Raw genomic sequence first — 21,095 nt, forward strand, 5'->3', positions numbered from 1 at the left:
TAGAATTTGATCTGTTTTAAATTTTATTTTCTTTGTATTTTACTATCTCTGTTTACTGCATTTGTTTTGTTGCTTTTACCTTCTGTTTGTCTCTGGTTTTGTTAAATAACTTTCTTTTCCATATTTTTACACTTCTTTTTAAACGGTAAATCACATGCATTCGACAAATTTTACACAGAAACTTGTCTTTACAAATTTAGCTTTCGCTAGCCGTTGCCCGCACTCGCCCTACACAGCTGCGGCTCTTCGGCGCATACATCGCACTCCGCATACAGTGTAGCCGTCCCCCTCTTCCCGACCCATCTATTACGTGTAATGTTGTCCAAAATGTGGAACAACGATCGTTGCGCATTGATTGTTTCGATCGAGCAGTATCGGCGATATCGGCATCAGCTTCGTTTGTCCGTTTGTCCACTACACTTTCTTGCCACAATGATGCACAAGGTGGAATATCCTTTAGCGTCTAACCCCCCGTTCCCTTTTATAGTACAAAAACTGACCACGATTAGTTTAATCATACGCTAATTCAAGTAAACTATGGCTTATTCAGAATAAAATGTTTGTCATGCTACGTAGTGTGTTTCGATTTGCTCATTACGTCTCCTTTTCTCCGAATACAAAAATATCTTTGTATATGAACCATGGCGAACGCTAGTGATGGCCCTGACTATACGATTACAATTAACTTAAAAACTGTTTTCATCTTACGAGCATTGTTAAGTATTTGTATATATATATTTATATTATAGAAATCAAACACATTGCCGTGCTGTTTCATCACTTGTGAAGGTTTAAAATTCGCATGTGCCACCACGTTCCCATCCCGGGGGACAATGTTTTGCTAGCTTCGGCAGTTACTTGATTCTCGAACCGAAGTGAAATTAGGCTTCTTTTTTTGACTGAAAGTTGGTTTGGTTGTGGTTCGATAACTATAACTATGTACAATTAAGAACGAAGAGCGGTATGCACTAGAATAAGAGAGAGATTCGTTGATGGTAAAACGAAGTTAAAAGACTATTTGATTCAGTGTGGACTAAAACGCTTTTAGACTAAAACGAAAACCCCGAAACACGCACACCACGATCGCAATATACATAAAGCATTGCAAAAATGCGTCATTATGAGAGTATTCTTTCCAGTGGGGGAAATGGAATGTCATTAACGATTTGCGATAACACCTTTCTTGTTCTGCTACCACTGCTGTAAGTGAATGTTTTTTTTTTTTAGCTAAAATGATTGTTTTGTGCATTTACAATGTTTCATGCATATCCGAAACCATTGATCCGGACTATATTGAGGGTACGCACGTGGAATACGCACGTGGAGTGAAATAAATATAAAAATATAGCCAAAATACGTATTTCGCTGCTGCCAGCACCCTAAAATCTTATCCGGCAGGAGTGGAACTAAACATGGGCAATACTAAAACTAGCAAAACATTTGCGGCACGATTGAAATGTCCCCCCACACTCCCATCCTACCCAGCGCAATTCGCAGCCTTCAAGCGGGACAAGCGATACGGCATTGCGTTACGGTCGTAATTATACTGAAGATAGTGACAAGAGCGTTCTTCTAGTTAAGTGTGATTATGTGCAGTTTATGAACACATTGACATTTTACAACTTACTGTTACACAGCAATCATAAAAAAGCTTCCTTGTATACGGCTTGCCAGAAGGGCCCTCCCTCTCTCAATTCCATGATGTGAGTGGCGTTCACCACCACCCTCACTTCCACACCCAGCCCGCTAGCTAAAATGATTCTCACTCGATCAGTCCTTTCTCCATTGAATTTGATCCATCCTGTTCACACCATCACGAGAACGATTCATGACGCACTGGTAGTCAGGGCCAGCGTCTCCTTGCTGGACTTGGCCTCCTTCTTCAGCTGCTTGGTCGTCGCCAGTGGCGCAACAGTAGCAGCAGCAACAGCACCACCACCACCAGTAACATCAACCTCCTCCACCTTAGACACATCGTTTACGCTTCCGCCCGAATGGCCCGAGTGCCGGTCGCAGAAGGATTGGAAATCCTCCGTCAACTTCCAGTGCTGTTTGTGGGCACAGATGTAGTGCGCCTTGGCGTGGCATCCCTGATGCAGGCAGCTCAGCACGGCGCCATAGTTTCGGCACAGCTGGCACTGATGCCGACAGCAGTTCCAGATGGCAGCCTCCAGCCCGACAATGCGCGTCCCAACCATATACACGCCGGGCGCCCACACCAGACAGTCCTCGTGCGTCCACACCTCGTACGTGTTATCGCTCGCCTTGACCATGCCGTAGAAAATCTCGCACGCCGACCGATCGACCACATCGTCGCACGGTTCCTGCTTCAGTGCCATCGCTTTGGCACTGCTCGGTCCTGCCGGTGCGGCGGGTACCGCTGCCGCAGCTCCGGCAGCGTTTTTTCGCTTCTTACCCTTTGGCTGGAATAGAAAATTGACAAGAGGCAGAGGATTAGCATTAAGCAGTGCAACAAAGTGTGATCGAATGCCGACTTGCAGCGGTCTAGCGCAACCGTATGCTTACCCCGCCTTGCTGCTGCTGCTCTTTCAGCTTTTCCGCGGCCCGCCGCTGCTTTGCCTGGCTCGATTCGAGATCTTCGCGCGTTCGCCGCACGCTGAAGAAGTCCACATCCACCTGGCTCTGCTCGTACTCGCCCGAGGCCGTGCTGATGATGTACGGTCCGAACAGATCGCCGAGCCGGAACTTGTGCGGCCCCGTCTTGCAGAACACGCACATCCAGCTCGTGTCGGTCGTGTCCGCGTCGTACTTGGTGCTGAGCGTGCTCACGTGCAGGCCGCGGATTTTGCTGCGCTCCGAGCTGTTCAGACTGTTGCCGAACTTTTTCGTCTTGTGCTGCGTCTTCTCGCCGTCCTCCTCGCTGATCGGGGTGTTGATGACCGTGTGGCTTCCGCTCGACTTGACCTGCACGTACGGCCCCCGGTACTTGCCTCCGCCGCCGGCCTCCGTGCTGGACGTATTATTGGTGCCCGCCCCGGTCCAGGCACCGCCCTCGTCGCGCTCGTCCTGCTTGCTTCCCTTGCCCTTGTTGCCGCCGCCCGCCTTTCCCTTCTTGCCCGCAACCGGGCCTTTTTTGCCGGGCTTTCCCTTTTTCTGCTTGCTGTTTAGCGCCTTCAGACCGAGCATCGGCGGCCCTTCCGGTTCCAGGAACGGGACGGACGGTTTGCCGTTCGACTTTTTCTTCGGTCCGCGCTTGCGTTTCGCGGCCGGCGTACTGGTGGCCATTTCACCGGCCGGTCCTGCCTTGCTGCCAATGCTGCGCTTTTGTGCTGGAGTCAGTGGCTTTTTCCCGCTACCCGTCCCGGCCGGACTATCACTGCCGGTTGCTGTTGCTGCTGCTGCTGCTACTGCTGCCGCTGCGGCCGAAGCTGCAAGATCGTTCGATAGCTGCTTCATCACCTCGCTATCGGACAGGTTCTTCGCTGGCGCAGCACTGTCGATCGCTGCTGTCACCGGCTCAACCGCGCTCGAGCCTCGATCCTCACTACTGCTGGCCGATTCGGCTCGTAACACCGAGTCGGTACGCTTCTCCGGTTCCTCCTCGATGCCGGCAAACATTTCCTCTAGCTTATTTTCCACCTGTGGAGTGCGCAAAGGAATATTTTAGCTTTACAATGCTGCAATTGATACAAAAAGCGCAAGCACACTTACCTCTTCGTAGCTGCTGTCAGCTGCGTTTGCCTTTTTGTCAGCCTTGTGAACGTTTTCCCCATCACCACCACCCTCCGATACGTCCTTCGCGGGCAGGGCAGGCCCGTTACAATGCATCCCGGACGTAGCAGGCAACCCCTCGTCCCCGATGCCGTTCTCGGTCCCGGCCTTGTCGGCGAAAAACTTGGACGCCATCGCCGTCGTCGCCGACACCATGGCGGCGATCTTGTCGATCGTTTCGCAATCGTTCATCGCCGCCGCCGCGGTGCCGCTAAGCTTACCATCCTCAGCAGCTACCGCAACGGGCGGCACTATGCTGTTCGCGCTCATATTGCTTTGGATGAGGGATTCTAGCAGCTTTTGCTGGTCGGGGGACGCTTCGGCCAGCGGGCCCGCCTTTCGGAAGAGCTCGTGCGGCAAATCGTTCGCGTGCGGCTGACCACCGCTACCTGCCCGGGCGCCAGCACCTTCCACCGGCGCGCTGGCATGTGATGTGGGCTGACTAAGATCGCACTGTGCCGCAGCTAAACCGTGACTGAGCGCATTAATACCTTCGATGGCGAGTGCCGTGATGTCGTTCCGGCCGGTGTGATTCGAGCGCAAGCCGTCCAGCTCGTCGAGCATTGCGGATGCCGTCGGCGGCCCGTCCGTGGATGGTTTGGCGCCGTGGAATAGGGATTTGCCCTCCTCGGGCGGAAAGGCGGCGGCATTCATTTTGTTCGTTTTCTCCGGTTTTCGCCTTCGTCGCGCGTTGCCGTTGCTCCTGCTGTTGGACGAATCGACCGAATCTTCGCTCGACGCCATACTGTGACCGGTCGGCGAAGCGGCCGGGTTGGCCAGCGAACAGGCCGGTATCGATGCACCGACGGACAGGTCGTGGCTGCTGCCCCCAGCAAGCAACGAGCCAATTGCTCGGGCCGCCACACTGCCCACATCCGGTCCTTCGGCTGCGGACGCCGTAGCGTCCGTGTTTAGCGCTAGCGATGGCACAGCGGCGTTGCTGGTCGGCAAGGGAAATGCACCGGTCAAACAGTCCACCCCGAGCTTGCCGTCGATGGTGGACGAGCCGAGCAGCAGGTTGAGCTGTGGTGGGCTTCTGCTTCTGGTCGGGCTTAGCGCTGCTGACTGCACCGACGATGATCTCGCCGGCGAGGCTGGAAAGGGCAAACATTGATTGGTTGTCAGTAAATCTCGTTGCTAGTAGCCAACCACCGAACACCTACTTCGTTTCGGTGAAACCGACAGGGCGTTGCAGTGCATCGTCTGCAAAACGAACTCTTTCACCAAATCCGCCGACTCGAGGTGCGAGAACTGTTACCAGAAAGGGGATCGAAAACGAGATTTAGCGTTACCTTTGCGTATGTATCGAACAGACCAAGCCCATACTTACACAATCGCGTCCATTCTTGCCATCCATTTCGCTGTTGATTTGCTTCGCATCCTTCACCAGCAAGCTGCCCGACACGAGCGCGGCCAGCTCGTTCGCGGTACGGTTGTTCAGTGCTCCTGCACCGAACCCATTGCCGCCGGCCCGCATCATACTCGCACCGATCACACTGCTACTGTTGCTGCCGTCGTTGATTGCGCTCGTCAGGGCGAAGCTGTTGGACGATGTGCTGCCCGCTCCACCGCCCGTACCCGGCGTCAGGGATGTGCCCATGCCCTGCATGCGTTCCTTCAGTGCCGCTACCGTGGTCGATTGGATGACGCCGCCCGGAGCCGGACCGACGTTCGCCGATGGTGATGCACGTGCTTGCTGATGGTTGCTGTGGAGGGGAAGAAGTAGGTCCGCATTAACACACAAACGTACGCTCTCGCTTTCCCTTACCTTCCGGAAAGGCCACCATCGCCGGCGAGACCGTGAGCGCCCCCGCCGGTGGGAATGTTTGATGGCAGTGTCGTTGAGGAGGTGTGCGTCCCATGCGTCGAGCCGGTCGCCGCCGGCACCGGGACGTTGTTGTGCGCTCCCTTCGGGGACGGCGTGCTGCGGCTGGCGGACGACAGCGTCAGATCGACCGATCCCAATGGCATACCGACGTTTCGGCCGTACCCCTGCAGCAGTGGGTTCATTTCAATGTTCTGCAAAATACGTACAATGTTGATGGTCACACGATGGAAATTCGTAAAAACAAAAACAAAAACGACATTACATTCATCATGTTTCCGCTCATCAGGCTGTACATCTTGTCCTGGTGCGTTGTTGGTGGTGCGGGCCATGTTAACGGCGAGCGTGCCATCGACCGTTCGCTCGACATGTGTGCCAGCTGCGGTTGCCGTGGAACATATGACGGGACCTGTGCAGGGGGGAAAATGCTTTTAGCAGCTGGTACCAGAAATGGCGCGTCTTGCACATATACCTGTAGCGGACTCCACGTAGTGTTCGGTTGCCCTAAACGCCCATGCGGCGGATTGTGCCCAGACATTGCTAGACGTTTATAGCTACTGGGACGCTTGGGACATTCGTGATGCTGCCTTCCCGTCCCGTCTGCCAGCCAATCACGCTAGTGATCCACTACTGCGGGCTACTACAAGGAAATTGTATCTGTTGTCGTGTTTCTATGTGAATCTCTCTGGAATTTAAATCAAACAGCATTGGCATTCAGTTGCTCGTTTCACCCTGCCACTCGCACCACTATGTTAATCCACCTCGCACATTCGGCAATCCCGTATCCTGGGCCTGATCCTGTACCATTGATGCACGCTACACTTTGGCCGGATTATTCATATCGTTTTCCTTCGCTCTCACACACTACGAACGACCGTCGAGAACACAATCCATCTCAAACGATCATTGGAACCGGCATTCGATGAGGGAAACAATGGCAAGCACAAAGTACGATTCCAAACCAGCATGACCTTATATCCTACGCTGACGAGCACACCGTTGCGTTGATAATGAACATCGCACACTCGCATTAATGATGATGATGATGGCGATGGTGATGATGGTGATGGGCCAATGAAAAGGACAAAGCTCTACACACACCTCCAACGCATGAATGGACAGTTCTAGCTAGGACAGTTCGGTTGCCGAGCCGTCACTTCCCGTCCGGATTTGTTGATTGTCCGGCTACTTTTTGCGACACGCGCCGGTTTTACACAGTACCACACACACGCATATTGTGTAAAAATCGATCCGCCAAAGTTATGCTCGCCAATCAACGGGTGAGCGGCAGGGGTGTGTGCGGGTTGGGTGAGTAGTGAACTTGCTTATGCTCGTCGCCGTCCGACGGCTGCACGCATATACACAGCTTCTGCCACATACATACACGCACACGCACCTTTCTCACACAGACCGAGAGGATACGCAAGCCAGCCTGCTCTTCTTTTTTTCCTTCTTTCCTGCCTTCTTTTCTTCTCGCTTGGTGGTGTGTGCGGGCAGATCTCTACGCCATCGAAAGGGGATTAGAGTGTGGCTCTGGCCGAAGCGTCGTTCACGTCGCAGCCGATCACGTTCACGGGCACGGCACGCTGGCGCTTTTACTTCTCCCTATTCCTGCTCGCAAACTAACAACTCGGGACAATCACAGTAACGATGCGTATGCTTTTCATTCGCGAAACGGGGTAAAACACGGCAAGAGCAAGCAGTCCCCCATCATCGGTCTCGGGAGGGAAAAAACACCGCCTAATCATCGCACCAAGCTGTCACAGCGCTGCCTGCCGCGATGTTTGCTGCGACGTTCTGCTGCAAGGGGGAGTTCTACTTGTGCAACATCATATCAAATTACTAAAAATTTTATATCCTTTCCTAAATAGGAAATCAAAACTAAATTTGCAAAACAAAAAATTAGTTTACACGGCTTATATACACCCGATTCTGACGTACGCAGCGCCGGCATGGATTAGTTGTGCGTACTCTCATAGAAAAAAACTTCAAGTTAGACAAAACAAAATATTAAAAATGATCATGAACTTACCACCTTGGCATAACACAAACGATTTACACAAAAGAAGTAATTTAGTAAAAATGGAAGAATTTATAGGAAATTTAAATGTAAATTACGCAAACAAATGTCGCCAGAGCTCAATTAGCATAATTAATCAACTAGTTGAACAACGTATCTAAGCATAAAATATGAGTTTATAATTTTCTGTACAAAGCTCTCCTCTTCTCTATCTAGTTAAGGATTAGGTCTAGCAAATGTAGGTTAAGATATAGGTTAGATATATATGTGTTTAGGTTAAGTCTAAAATTGCATGGGTTTTTGTTTGCACTTTTCCCATATACTCAGATTTGAAATCAGCAAACAACTTATATTCTATTCAGCTATGCTATAAAAATTCCCGATTATTGAGGAGAGCACATTGCGTACCCAATGTTAAAGAACGTTCGATTCTATATGTTTTTTTTTTCTTTATATCCACAATAAACATCTCTACTACTACTACTACTGTGCAACATCATAAAAAGAACACGTTAGAACAGAGGAAAAATGTATCACTTTTCGCTTTTAAAAATACAGTGAAGCGCCGTTTATCCGGGCTTCTCGGGACTTGACCTCGCCCGGATAAGCAAATAACACGGATAATGAGTGAAATGATATATTTTATCACCAATTCCTGATTAAATTTTGGAAAATTATCTTATTTTTTGATAAAAATAACCCAGTATTCATTAACTTCATGCTTTTTCCACAAGAATATATGAAATTTGCCTTGAATTATCGGGTCTTTTGTTTTGACAATATGCTATTATAACCGCTTTTTCAAATATCCTCCTCATAACGCAATGTCACTTTTGTATTGAACTGTCATTTCTCAACAGCACGGATAAACGGAAAGCCGGATAAAAGGTACCCGGATAAACGGCGCTCCACTGTATAATATTTACTTATTCCTGGTCTAGGATAACTGCCATACGTTTTATGTTTCACAATACAGTGGAGCGCCGTTTATCCGGGCTTCTCGGGACTTGACCTCGACCGGATAAGCGAATAACACGGATAATGAGTCAAATAATATATTTTATCATCAATTTCTGATTAGTTTTTTAAAAAATTCCTATATGTTGATAAAAATAACCCAGTTTATATTAACTTCATGTTTTTCCCATGACAATATTTGAAATTTGCCATGAATTATAGTGTTTTTTGTTATGATAATGTGCTCTTTTAACCGCTACTTTAAATATCCTCCTCATAGCGCAATGTCACCTTTGTATTGAACTGTCATTTCTCAACAGCACGGATAAAAGGTACCCGGATAAACGGCGCTCCACTGCATTTGATCAATACCTACCGAAATCATTTTCTCTCATTTTCAATACGTGTAAATGCAGCAGCAGCTTTTTTATCTTTTGATCGATACTCCTTTTTGCACCGGGAATTCATCGCAAATCCAGCGCGGATTGCGATGTTTTTTAAACGAGGCAAGAATAAGGCTCTTTTTTTTATTCAACCATCATTTCATATAATGTTGGTAATTGTGCGGGATCGGATGTTTACCATTTGCGCATAAAATAGGAAATAATTGTAAACAGCATTGAAATCTCAAAAGCAATTTATCAATTCAACTTTACCTTTCCTTAAAAATGTATTTCAAACATCGTATATGATAACGAACTTCTCTCCATCTTCTGGTTCTACATGCAACATGGTCTTCTTATTACAATTTTAACACTTTATAAGCTTATCTTAAATGCACGATGTATACCGTTGCGGGGACATGGATAACATTTACCATAGCTTCTCTAACGGCTTGTCGCCGGAATGTTCGATTGCACGTTGCACCTCCTCGTAAAGAACTGCGGTAACCTCGTCGAATGTCTTATCGGCGTCAATCGCTTTCCAGTAGCGGTCATCCTTCAGCATGCCATACCGCTCAATCACCTTCTTCTGAAAGCCGGCCACTTCATACCGCTCGTCACCGAAGCCTCCGCGCCTCGCCAGAGCTTCCATCGACAGGGTGAGCAGTATCACGAGGTCGGGCTTCAGCAGCCCCGACTCGGGCGCTTTGCACCATTCCATATCGAGACCCTTGGCACTGCTGAATGCAACGCCCGAGTAGGAGTACCGGTCAACGATCAGGTTGACGCCAGCCTTCAGCAGCTTCTCCATCTCCTTCATCCGTTCCCAGCGATTCAGCGTAAACAGCAGATGGATGCCCTCGTCCGTGAAGTCGTCTTTGCGCGTCAGATAACCATTTATCAGCTGACCGCACTGGGTCGATCGGTCCGGAAAGTTCATGTACTGGGCCCGTATGTTCGCCTGCATCAATTTGTCAACTGAAAACAGATCCGGTACCGTGGCAATGTAAATAATCCCTCTTCCGGCAAAGGCTTCCGGCACCATAGTTACCCAGCGTTTTGCATTGCGTCGTTTTGCCGGTGCGATCACATCCTTCCAGCACGATAAAGGCACCCCTTTTTCCTTGCGATTCTGGCATTTTATCGAACGTAGGACTGGATATGGTTCTGGTATTTTGGCGCACTTGTGCCGGCAGCAATTTGGCAAGTTGTTTAGCCGCCATCGAGCTTCGACTGAAGGTATACGGTATTCTTTTTCACTGGGCTGGTTCGAAAAGCGGAGATCCGATCTGCATAATTGTGTGCTTCAATAATATTAGAGTACATCCTCGTACAATTCTGATTTCTTGTTTTTTTCCATTCTAAAACAATGGCCTTTTATATAATTTATATCATAATTGTTTTAATCAGGGAATTTATATTGTTTTTTTTTACAGCGGTGCATTTGTTTACATTGTTTGCAGCGGTACCTTGACAGCCGGGCATTGCTGTTTATTTTTCACCAGGATTGGGACGGTTTGACATTTACCGCACACAGAAAAGAAAACACAAACATCTTGCAAAGGAAGCTGGCGCTGCAAACAAATTAACAAAAACGAATAATACCTTCCGCTTAGCTTGTGCAAACAACGGAGAAAGCGACTACCCGTAGACCAACGCAGTGACTTTCAGCGCAGTGTAAATATATTGCAGAACAATTGCTACGAAACGCAACAAAATGAGTGCGAAAAAGTATCTGAAGATGCCAGCCCAACAGCCAGCGCAGCCTGCAGCCAAAACGGAAAAGGAGGAGCAATTATGGAACGCGCTGAAGCGCCACATCATGCGAGAACGGGAACGGAAAAAGCAAGGTACATTTGCTCTTGACCGAAATCGCATCGATTCCATTCGACATGTGAGCTAACTTTTTTTGTTTTTGTTCCGGCTTCCATTTCAACACAGAGCTCCAGGCCGAGGTAGAGGAGGAGCGGTTGCGACGGGAGCGGGAGGAACGGGAAAAGCAGGACGTCATGACGCTCGGCGAGACGAAGGAGCAAATACTGATGCTCGAAAAGAACTTGGACGAACTGCGGAACGAAAAGCAGCAGCTGTTTCTGCAGCTAAAAAAAGTGCTTAACGAAGACGACAACAGGAAACGGCAGATGAAAGAGTGAGTTTACGCCGGCGGCATGCTCATCGTATGCGTACGGCGGGGGCTTTGTATTGACAACATTGTTCCTTTTTTTCTTTTGGTTTTTCCATTAGGGAGATGTTTGCGATACAAAATATTCCGCAGCAAATATTCTTACCTCAGCGGTCCATGCCACCGCACCAGCAGCAGCATATGATGCATAAAGTGAGTCAACCCGAAGTGATGCTCTCGTCGGAACGCATATTCACCGACGCTTACCCCAACTTGCAGGGCAACCCGCAGGTGAATGTGGGAAAACGCACCCACAGCCCTTCGCCCGTACAGCACGTCCAAGGCTACTATAAGCAGCCCAATCTCAACAATCAACCCTATGCGCTGCCGCAGAGTAAGTACTACCATCCACAACCTCTCGCGTACCGTACCGCACTGTCCGGTCCGGTTTCCGAGCCGGAGACACGGAGAAGGAGCCGCTCCTGGCACGCCCGGTCAACCAGGAGGTGCACTCTGCGAGGATTTATGCTTTCACTCGCACAAATTCGTTTGTGCACTGCGGCGGCTCGTTTCGTTGTGCAATACTCTGCCGCCAACGGTTTGAATGTTTTAATCACATCTTTTGTTTCTAGCCCTCAGTCCCAGTTCAGTTCATGAAGTGTCAACCTTTCAGTTCATAAGCCGTCTCTCACCCATTTGCTGGAGGGTTTTGCCGCTGCAAACACAAGAGTTTTGTGAACTAATTGTCGTCCCCTGTTGTTTTGTGTTTATTATAAAAACAAAAACTTATACCATTACGATAACAGACTATGCTGATGTGTGTTTCGCATCATTTTAGCTTCATCTCACCAAATGCCTCTTCTTGGTCGCTGCGTAAACAAGATGCGCCTACGAACCACCAACGCCTTATTTGGCTGCCCTTTGATTTGAAGTATCGCTCCGACATGTTTCTTACGTTTCATTTTGTTTCCTTTTCTCTCTTTCTCTCTTTTTTCTATATACTTCCCCCCATCCCCCCTTTACGCTCCCGTATGATTTTGTCTCATCGTTGCGCATTCGTTTCCCATTCGCGGTATCAAATGGTCAATTTTTGAATAACACAGAGATCGAGGAAGGTAGACGGGGCGGAGAGGTGGCCCGTGCCGTGTTGTGGAACAGTGAGTTGAATTCAATATTGTATAATATTTTCTCTTTGTTTTGTTTTTCTTTTATTTTCTTAACTCATCTTTGTTTAGTACGTTACTCAATGCACCAAATATGCTCGTGCAAGTGAATAAAACACTAGCAATCATAAATGCCTTCAAAATAGTTGCAATTAAAAAAAGGAAAATAAAGCGATCGAACAGTTTTTTTGAAGAACTGATAACAATTGTTTTGAAGGCATTTCCAAAGTAGTGTAAAAATGGTCGTGCGAAATCTGTTATTAGCTTGGTGTGACAAATGTTTGATGGTATGGTTACAGTACACCTAAAATCCAAACCAATCAAATATAGTTTAGAGGAATGCGTGTAAGTGTGCGAATTGAGTAACATTTAGCATTTAGTCTTCATTCCGATATGATTAGTTGCTCATCAATGCTTGGGTGGTACCGTGGTCCCCTGGCACAGCTGGCCTTTTAAAATGATTTCCCTTGTTTTCCCACCCTGCGTCTTTAAACCAGAACCCCGATCAGACCCCTAACACTGTCATGCTTTGGTAATTGGTTTTTAGATCGGTTTTAGTTAGCACGAACCTCCAATCCCCATCACATATTAAGTGAGTTCATCCATACACCTTTTAAGTTTGCTTTTGCTGCTTGATTCCTAAGTGCATACGTAGAGCCACACAACATTATTTGAGCTTGGGCGTCATTTTATGAATGGTTTGTTGCATTTTGGTTTAGACTTTCGTTCATTATTAATCCTTGATTCGGTTCTATGTATAAGGCACAACACCTCTCAAAACTGGGTATTGCCAACAAGAAGTCTATCATTGTGTTGTAATTGTTACTTTGTATCGTAAGGGTAAATTAAGGCAAGAGCAGCAGCATGTATTTGAAAAGACCGATTAGAAAAAGGTACATTTAGCTTGTCGTCGAATCTGTTGATCGCTTCAAATTCAATTTCTCTGATATTTTGCAAGAAAAACAAAAGAAAAATGGCTTTTTCAACATGGTCAAGATAATATCAGAAGCGAAGGGGAAAAACGTCTTGATTAGATTTAGACAATTTCATAAAGCATCAAAATCTGTTGGCGTTTGTAAATAAAGTAAAATGCGAGTTTTTGCTGATGCGTTTGTATGTATGGGTGTGCGTGTGTGAGTGTGTGTGTGTGTGTAAAATGTAAATTAAAAAAAATGTTAAGCAAAAACTAAACGCTCTTTTTAGCTAGCTTCCAAAACTCGCCCATGGTACGAGACAAATAATGATTTCTTCTTATGCTTTTCCAGAGTCCCAATACTGTCCGCCGGTTGGTTTCTATCCGGGCGCCCCGCCAGCAAACCCGCAGGACAACCGTCCACCGCCGCAGCCGCAGATTCTGTACCCGTACCAGAGCAGCCTCACCATTCCGATGCGCCAGTACGTGGACATACCGAGCCAGCCCGGTCCGATGGTGCAGCCGAAACCGGAGCAGCTGATCGTTAGCGGTAAGGTGGGGCCGCTGCCGCCATCGCAAGCGAACCTCTATCACATCCCGACGCTGGACCACACCGTCGCGGCCATGCACGGCCAGCAGCCGCCGATGAAAACCATCACGATCGAGAAGATCCCGCAGGAACGGCTCGTGCCGTACCACATCGAGCTCGTCAAGCACGACGAGCGCAAGGATCTGCGGCAGCTGCAGGGCGTGCCGCCGCAGGCGCAGCCGCCGCCCGGCGTGGTAGCGACCCACCTGCCCGAGGGGATCGTTTACGCGCCCAGCCTGCGGCCAGCCGCTATTCAAATGCACACGATCGCTACCAACCAGCAAGTAAGCGCCATTGACTTATCCAAGTACTGCTGACACAGACGGCTTTTTCGGTTATCGCTTATGTTTTCCTATCACTCACACGCATCCGCACACGGTTACGTTTATGCACGTAGCACGCTAGACAATGTTGCTTCCATTTATTCTATTTTGGCATATTCCTTCCTATCGCGAGATGTGTGTATCCGAAATATCACGCTGACGACGTCAAAATGATGGAAGCTTTTAACCCTTTCCGCCCTTTTCTCGAACAACAATCCACACCTTTCTACATTAGTGAGCCTAGAACGCGGCGGGGTAGAGTTAGTATTACACAGAACACGTTACTAAACCCATTATATACTGGAAGGGTTCACACATTTTCTTAACCCGATGGTTGGTACCGTACCAGCACGATTGGTCACTAATGTACTTCTTCTGCATTTTACTCGTTTAACCCTGTAAAGCTATTAGGACTTTCTACTTCTATTAGGATTATGTTTGGTTGTTTTTTTTCTACTATTTTTCCACACATATCTTTCAATAAACAGATGACAACTGAAAACACGAACCACACAGGCACACATTGCACCTCGCTTGTACAAACATGCTAACAACGATTTAGATACCATCCTTCATTTTCTATCATCCCTTAACCTCTTCATACTAAGTTTTGCATACGTTTAAGTTTTGGCTGAGTTGCACCGTGTTTGCGCGTGGTGCACACGTCCGTTGCGCGCACACCATCTGATACTGAATCATTGTAAGACCTTAAACCACAAAAAAGCAACGCACGGTTTTTATTTCTCTTGCTGCCATTTAGCTGCCGAAGAGCGGAAGCATCACGCAGGGTTACCCGTCGGCGCGACCGCCACCGATCAGCAATCCCCAGCAACAGCCACCTCCCCAGATGCATTACAGCCGCCACCGGTACTAGGAGGCATGGGTGGGTCACAGTCGAACGGACGAGCGCTTTTGGGTAAAGCAAAATATGCTAAGATAAAAGAACACACTTTCTCCATCTCGTAAGAAAACAAAAAGGTAACAAGACGTTGCGTTTATCTATGGTCATCATAGAAACTTTTTTGTTTTAAATATTATAGCATATGCAATATAATAATAGGCTTGTGGAGGATGGGGTAAAAGCATTTATAAAGCTTCAGCACGAGATGAAGGAAAATAAACGTTAGCTGGATCGGTGTACAAAAAGCGTTATTAGTTGGTGGCTAAAGTATTGAGAAAACAGGGCACGTTCGCGTATCAACCGCAAATGATTAATAGTATTTCATCGTAGAACGGTTTTTTTTCTTTCCTATGTTCTGCCAATTAGGGCGCGTTCGTTGTGAAGTATTTTAAAAAATTTATTAAGCCGAATAAGTTAGAAAATAAATTATACAATAGTAGGAAAGTGCTAATACAAAATATGTGTGCCTACGCACGTGAAACAGACAATCTCTCTTAGCCCCGGGCACACGGTTTCTTTGCTGCGCTGTTTGCACACTATAGTTCTAGTGAAAAAAGAAACATCACATAATGTTTGCATTTGTATGTATGTTTGATTATTAGTGTTAATTATTATTATTATTATTTCATTTTTATTATTATTATTATTTTAACACTCGTATTGCCCTATTTTCATCACTTTTTACTGACTATTTTTTCTTTCGTTTTTTGTTGTTGTTAAACTGTACTGTTTCACGCTGCCCTTTCTAGCAACAGTGCTAAAAAGGCTGCGCTTTATCGCATTATATGGGGGCCGTTAGGTTGTGGTTGATTTTTTTTTGTCATTCTACTAACGGGATCTTTGCGTTTGTGCGCTTTTCTGTGAAGTGGAGGTTTCTTTGTAAAATTTCTATCTGGTTCGGTGGACGCGTTACTACATAAATGTACTACACATGCGTCATATGTAACAGTAGTTCAAAGTAGGTTACGGGATTTCAAACAAGTTACTCAACTCTACACAGCGGAGAAAGTTGGAGATGAAAATGTCAGTTTGAAAAATCTTGATTCTGCTCGGAAAAATGTGCTCGCGTTGCAGCAGTACCGTAGCAGCAGCAGTTTAGAGAAAAGTTGAATTCACTGAACAGTTAGATAAAAGACTCTTTCTTTTTGCTTTTCTTAGCTCAAACATTTTAACTTATCGTTGCTTTTGTGCTATTATTTCTCAACTATCGATCCGGTGTTGCTCTCAACTGCTCATACTAATATAATCGTCGGAGTATTTGTGGTTTGTTTAAATTCATCGTTGAAAAAACATTGCTTACCATTTGCATATTTCCTATATCGGTATTTTTACTATTTGTTGATTTGCTCGCAACAAGATTTGTATGCCATGTGTGTTTGTGTATGAAGGATAGAGGACTTGCCCCAACACTACCGAAAAAATGTTCCGTGCTCGTCCACTATGCACTTTTGCATACACATTTGCACAATGGTTGATGCACTTAGACTTGGTTTGTGTGTGTTACGTTAAGATAGTTAAATGCAGTAAAATACTGTTGACGTATGATTTTGTTTACTTTACCGGGGAACACTCCTACGTAGACGCTAAATATCTCTGCTATCTATAACGGACTCTTTTTCAGGGGTTGGCGAGATGGTGCCGTAGGCGAACCAATGTTGTTGCCATTGGGGGATACTACAGCTTGGCCATTGGTATAAATGCCCAAAGCAATGTGATGATCATACACATTATTGGATAATTATCGTTGTTGCGTTAGAATTCAATGAAATGGGGATCCTAACACAGAGGCGTGATGAATTTGCGCAACATAATTTTTCAAATTTTCTATTATTAAGATCAGTGCGTTCAGTTGTTTTTCTAGCAAAGCATAATTGTTTTCGAGAGTTTTTGTTTTCTTACGCAAGCAAATATATATATATATATATTTTTACGATTTAGCTCATTACGCGGTGTCAACAACAAGCTACGACGATTGCGGCTATTGCTGCTCACGTGCACTTTTATCTGCACTTTCACCTCTGCCCCAACATACCTAAACCACTCGCTCGGTAAACGCTTATCATCATTTTTCACTGTAAAGTGAATATAACTGGTTGATCGAATCGAGGTAATGCCACTTTAAATATGATATCTCTTACACACTATTAAAAACTGGATGTTTACCTTGCAATACTCTACACGCTCAAATGCCCAAAAAGAGATAAAACTGCTAGCACGGCTCAAAATATCTCACTTTGTTCTCTACTTGTTGCTGCTGTTTGCTGCTCACTAGAGGTTAATGCTTTGTGTTTTTGTTGCACAAATCGAGAAGCTGCGTGTGTGTGAATTTCTTGTCGATGTGTGTGTGTGTTTTGTAATGCTGTGCGTCTCATTTTTCACTAGATCTCATGTATCTTAAGAAACTGAACTGTCATTTTTATCGCTTAATAGCTTATTTTATCATTGGTTAAGTATTGTTTTTTTTTTTATTCACGCCGAGTGAACGAACGGTTGTTGCTTCTTATGTGTCAATGCTCAAAATACACGCTTTTGTTCTTAATTGCTAATCCTATCCATGCTGGGTGTTTATGTAAATTAAAGCTTACATTATAAATTGCTCTTGAAAATGTCTCCCAACATCGGGTGATCGGTGTTTGATGCTTTGCAAACAAACCAAATTGGGCTAGAAAACTGTTAAATGCATTTTTTTTTGTTTGCCACTTGCCATCCGTTGTGTGCTGATCGGATTCATATTGTATTAAAAGGGGGATAGATGTAGTGGTAGAAGTACGATTGGTTTCATAATCAAGTATTTGGCCCTAATATTCCCATTTGCACGCCTGCTAGTAAACTAAAATGTGTTTACCCAAATCTAAAAGTAGATTCCTCGTTTTAATGCAGATTGTCATAGAATGGTATATAGAATGGTACGATAATGTCATTTGCTGTAAAATGTCACAAACAATCTATTCTATTCAACCAACGGATCGCTATCAATATCGTCATTTGTGGCTAAAACTCTATTGCTTTCAGGTGAAAATCAAACACTGGTCCTGTGCAAGACTGTTCCCGTTCGGTTGATAACGTAACGTTGATAAATCGGTTACCTTTGCGTGAAATCGAAGGAAATCGTGTGAAATGAAAATCATATTTTCCCCCCCCGTAAAGTAAGATGGTGTTGTGATCACCCCAGTAGAAGCTAGATTCACTGGAAAATGCATTCAAAGCGTACAGTATTCCACCAAGCTCGGTATCGTCTTTAGCAGCTCTTCGATGTTGTGCTGGCGCAAATGGGCCACCAGTGCGTCGCTCGACGACCGTAGCAGCTTTACGAACGTTTGCAGGTTTTCCACCAGCTCCTTCGTCATCGACTCACCGTTCAGCGTGATCTGCTCGGCAAGCTTGGCACCGACGTCGGCCTGCACCAGCAGCTCGTCCAGCGTGTTGCTCTCGGTCGCCGCCTTGCTGTGGTAAAGCGTGGTCAAAATGCTCAACGCAATCAGGGCCTCGTTTTGCATCACCAGATGCGTGGAGGCGAGCATGCCGACCATACTGGCGACCGCGCCTTCGATAGCGACAAACTTCCGCAGCCCCGTATCGTCCATCGGTGCCTTTGCGCTGCTGTCGCGCTGCTGGTAGGCGTGCTTGATCAGCCATGCCATCAGCCGTAACGACTCGCCCAGAACGCCGGTAAATTCGGACGTTTGGCTCCAATGTACCAGCTGCTTGACTAGCTTTTCGTTTTGCAACAGCTGGGAGGCAAGATTTTCTACAAAAAAAATGGGAATTTAGCACACAATGGTTGGTTGAAATCAATTAAAATTGACAAAAAACAACCAACCTTGCCCGTCGACGGTCATTCGTAGCGTGCCGAGCAGTTTGAACACTACCGGCGCTTGATGTATTTCCAGCATTGGTAAAATAATGTCCACCAAACCAGCCTCTATGACGGCAGCCTTATTTGGTTTCGGTATAACCAAGTTTTTCAGTGTACTTAACAGCGCATGTTGAAGCGTCATCTGGTGTTCCGTTCCATTATTTTTAGCCAAAATAGCTATCGATAGGAAATGGGAAAGAAAAAGGATTTTAAATAAGTCCTGTCCTTCATTTCTGTGGAAGCAATAAGCATAGACATACCTAGCAGTTTGTGCATAATTTTGTTCTCCACCATATGAATGCAGTGGCTGTCCGTTCGGGCAAAGTTTCCAAGCGCAAGCACGCCGGTTGTTAGCAGTTCTACGTCGGACGAATCTAGCCAATCTTCCATGCACTTCAAGAGTGGCGTTGAGTACAGATAGTGCATCGATTTGTCTAAAGAAAAAAACAGAAGAAGAAACCCATTCAACATTCGCAAAGAGGTTGTAGTCGAAGAAGCTATTTACCTCCCGTCAGTATCAGCACAATCAAGTCGCAGGCCAGCTTCATAAGTACGCGTGCCTCGTCCGTGTTGGCGAACGTTTTGTACTTTTCCAGCAGCTGGTAGATCGTTTCGCACAGCCCCTCCTCTGCCAGCAGCAGCTTCACGTCATCGTTTTGCGCCTCGTAGTGTAGCAGCGCGAGACACGACTCGGCAATGTCCGGGTTGGTGCATTTGGCCAAAATCTGCGCGATCGTTTTGTTCAGCGACGGCGCAAAGTAGAGATCGCTGATCTGCTCGGTCAGGATGCTGAGCGGGGCAGTATGCTCAGCAGCAGCTCCTCGTGCCGGTCCACATCGCACAGGCAGCGCGTCAGGATTCGCTCCAGCCGATCGATCAGCTTTAGCTCGACCGCTCGCTCGGCAATCTCGTCACTGCCCAGCAGGTAGTTCGAAATGAGCCCACAGCGAACGCGCACAAACTGTTCCCGGTCCTCGTCGTCCGTATCGACGTCGTAATCGAGCAGCGCGAAAAACCGTTCATCGGCACCGAGCTCTTTGATAATGTTTCGCGCCTCGTCGTTCGCGTAGCAGATGTTGCCCAGGGCGCGGCAAATTTGCGTCGCCAGCTCGAGGGCGGCGCGATCGGTTGCGTTGCCTACGCCCTGCGCTGCCGGGCTTTGCAGTAGCTCTGTCAGCCGCCGGATGATGTCTTCCTTGGAAAACTTGGTTCGCTGATGTTCGGTTTTGGCCACCTCGGCAATGCAACGGGCCACCTGTATCTGCACGCCAGCATCGGGCAGCTGCAGCAGCTCCAGCAAATCGTTCTTAATATCGTATTTATCACAGAGGTTCGTTTCCGCATCGGATAGTTGCTTCAGCAACGGTAGGGCACGTTCAGAACTTTTCTCCAGCGTTGCATTCTTTAACCCGGCGATGATTTCATCCATTTCAGCTATTACGGGGCGCAGAAAGAGGAAAATTTGAGGAAGAGAAAATTAAAGATAAGAAAGGAATCGCACACTGATTAGACCGACACAGAAATGCCTTTAATACGGCACACTAGTTCTTTGACTTTTCAGAAACTCAAAAAGGTAGCGCAAAGTATACAAAAAAGAAACATGGAAACAAATGCTAAGAAACCAGATGTGTATTAAATTATTCGTTTCCTCTTCTTCCTCTCATCCATGGAAGACCCCGAAACGGTGAGTTATTTAAAAGTCTGAATCGTTCTGAGTGCGATCGATGTACTTCATTTACATCTCTCGCACAACGAGCGCAGCAACCAGGCACCGCAAACATAAACACTGCTCCTCCTCCACGGAGACTTCTCGGGCGGCGTTGTTACAATTGCGTTCGAGCATAAAAATAACATAAACTCTCTCTCTCGCCAACCAGCGGCGCTAGAATTCTTTTCTATTTTTCAGTGCACGTGTGGTGCAATTCCTCACAACACATGCCACCGGAGCAAATACGATTGTTTCCCCCCGTTTCGCAAGGATGCGTTTCTTTTCATTCCGTTTATCGATCGGGGGAACCCGAACCTAGATGATGCTACTGCGGGGATGCTTGCGTTGGCGTTACCTTCCATCCTGTTGACCGGATTGCGGGTGTGATAACTAGCAGTTTGTTTAGTTTTATGCGCACAATCGAACTTTCAATGCATTCATAAATCAACCACCAGCACACGGATATGTTTTATCGTTTTGCACAATTTGCTGCTTTTTTTGCAACACTATACACCCGCAGAGAACTGGAAGAAATGCTCCTTTTCAGACCTTACTTTTGGATTCGATCTTAATTAAAAACATTCTAAGCACACACTTTCAAAC

At 46.7% G+C, this 21,095-nt stretch overlaps 4 protein-coding genes across 6 annotated transcripts; 1 reads left to right on the forward strand and 3 right to left on the reverse strand.

Annotated features, from left to right (window-relative positions):
* Positions 1 to 7,308, reverse strand: LOC120894291 (uncharacterized protein CG5098). The gene is made up of 9 exons (XM_040296794.1): positions 6,319 to 7,308; positions 6,030 to 6,242; positions 5,823 to 5,966; positions 5,501 to 5,751; positions 5,063 to 5,438; positions 4,896 to 4,983; positions 3,673 to 4,826; positions 2,527 to 3,600; positions 1 to 2,423 (listed from the first exon to the last, which is right to left on the reverse strand). The coding sequence occupies exons 2-9, from the start codon at positions 6,093 to 6,095 to the stop codon at positions 1,827 to 1,829; spliced, it is 3,750 nt and encodes a 1,249-aa protein (XP_040152728.1). The 5' UTR covers positions 6,096 to 6,242; positions 6,319 to 7,308; the 3' UTR covers positions 1 to 1,826.
* A 1,863-nt stretch (positions 7,309 to 9,171) lies between these two features.
* LOC120893734 (thymidylate kinase) lies at positions 9,172 to 10,157 on the reverse strand. Its single transcript, XM_040295799.1, has 2 exons — positions 9,969 to 10,157; positions 9,172 to 9,895 (listed from the first exon to the last, which is right to left on the reverse strand). Exons 1-2 carry the CDS (start codon positions 10,138 to 10,140, stop codon positions 9,348 to 9,350), a joined length of 720 nt encoding a protein of 239 aa, XP_040151733.1. The 5' UTR covers positions 10,141 to 10,157; the 3' UTR covers positions 9,172 to 9,347.
* A 277-nt stretch (positions 10,158 to 10,434) lies between these two features.
* On the forward strand, positions 10,435 to 15,167 carry LOC120893246 (G protein pathway suppressor 2). 3 transcript variants are annotated; one of them, XM_040295036.1, is made up of 7 exons: positions 10,436 to 10,767; positions 10,859 to 11,066; positions 11,162 to 11,252; positions 11,319 to 11,433; positions 12,143 to 12,196; positions 13,468 to 13,988; positions 14,788 to 15,167. In XM_040295036.1, the coding sequence occupies exons 1-7, from the start codon at positions 10,635 to 10,637 to the stop codon at positions 14,899 to 14,901; spliced, it is 1,236 nt and encodes a 411-aa protein (XP_040150970.1). In that variant the 5' UTR covers positions 10,436 to 10,634; the 3' UTR covers positions 14,902 to 15,167. The 3 variants fall into 3 exon arrangements, with proteins under 3 accessions (XP_040150969.1, XP_040150970.1, XP_040150968.1); XM_040295034.1 differs by having other exon boundaries at positions 11,162 to 11,433; XM_040295035.1 differs by lacking the exon at positions 12,143 to 12,196 and having other exon boundaries at positions 10,435 to 10,767; positions 11,162 to 11,433.
* A 137-nt stretch (positions 15,168 to 15,304) lies between these two features.
* Positions 15,305 to 21,095, reverse strand: LOC120893245 (rap1 GTPase-GDP dissociation stimulator 1). The gene is given in 6 exon segments (XM_040295033.1): positions 15,305 to 18,676; positions 18,749 to 18,961; positions 19,045 to 19,218; positions 19,290 to 19,580; positions 19,583 to 20,218; positions 20,848 to 21,095. Coding segments are annotated over 6 exon segments (1,869 nt in total). The 5' UTR covers positions 20,855 to 21,095; the 3' UTR covers positions 15,305 to 18,128.

This window comes from Anopheles arabiensis, chromosome 2 (assembly GCF_016920715.1).
Source record: "Anopheles arabiensis isolate DONGOLA chromosome 2, AaraD3, whole genome shotgun sequence".
Classification (NCBI taxonomy): Eukaryota; Metazoa; Arthropoda; class Insecta; order Diptera; family Culicidae; genus Anopheles; species Anopheles arabiensis.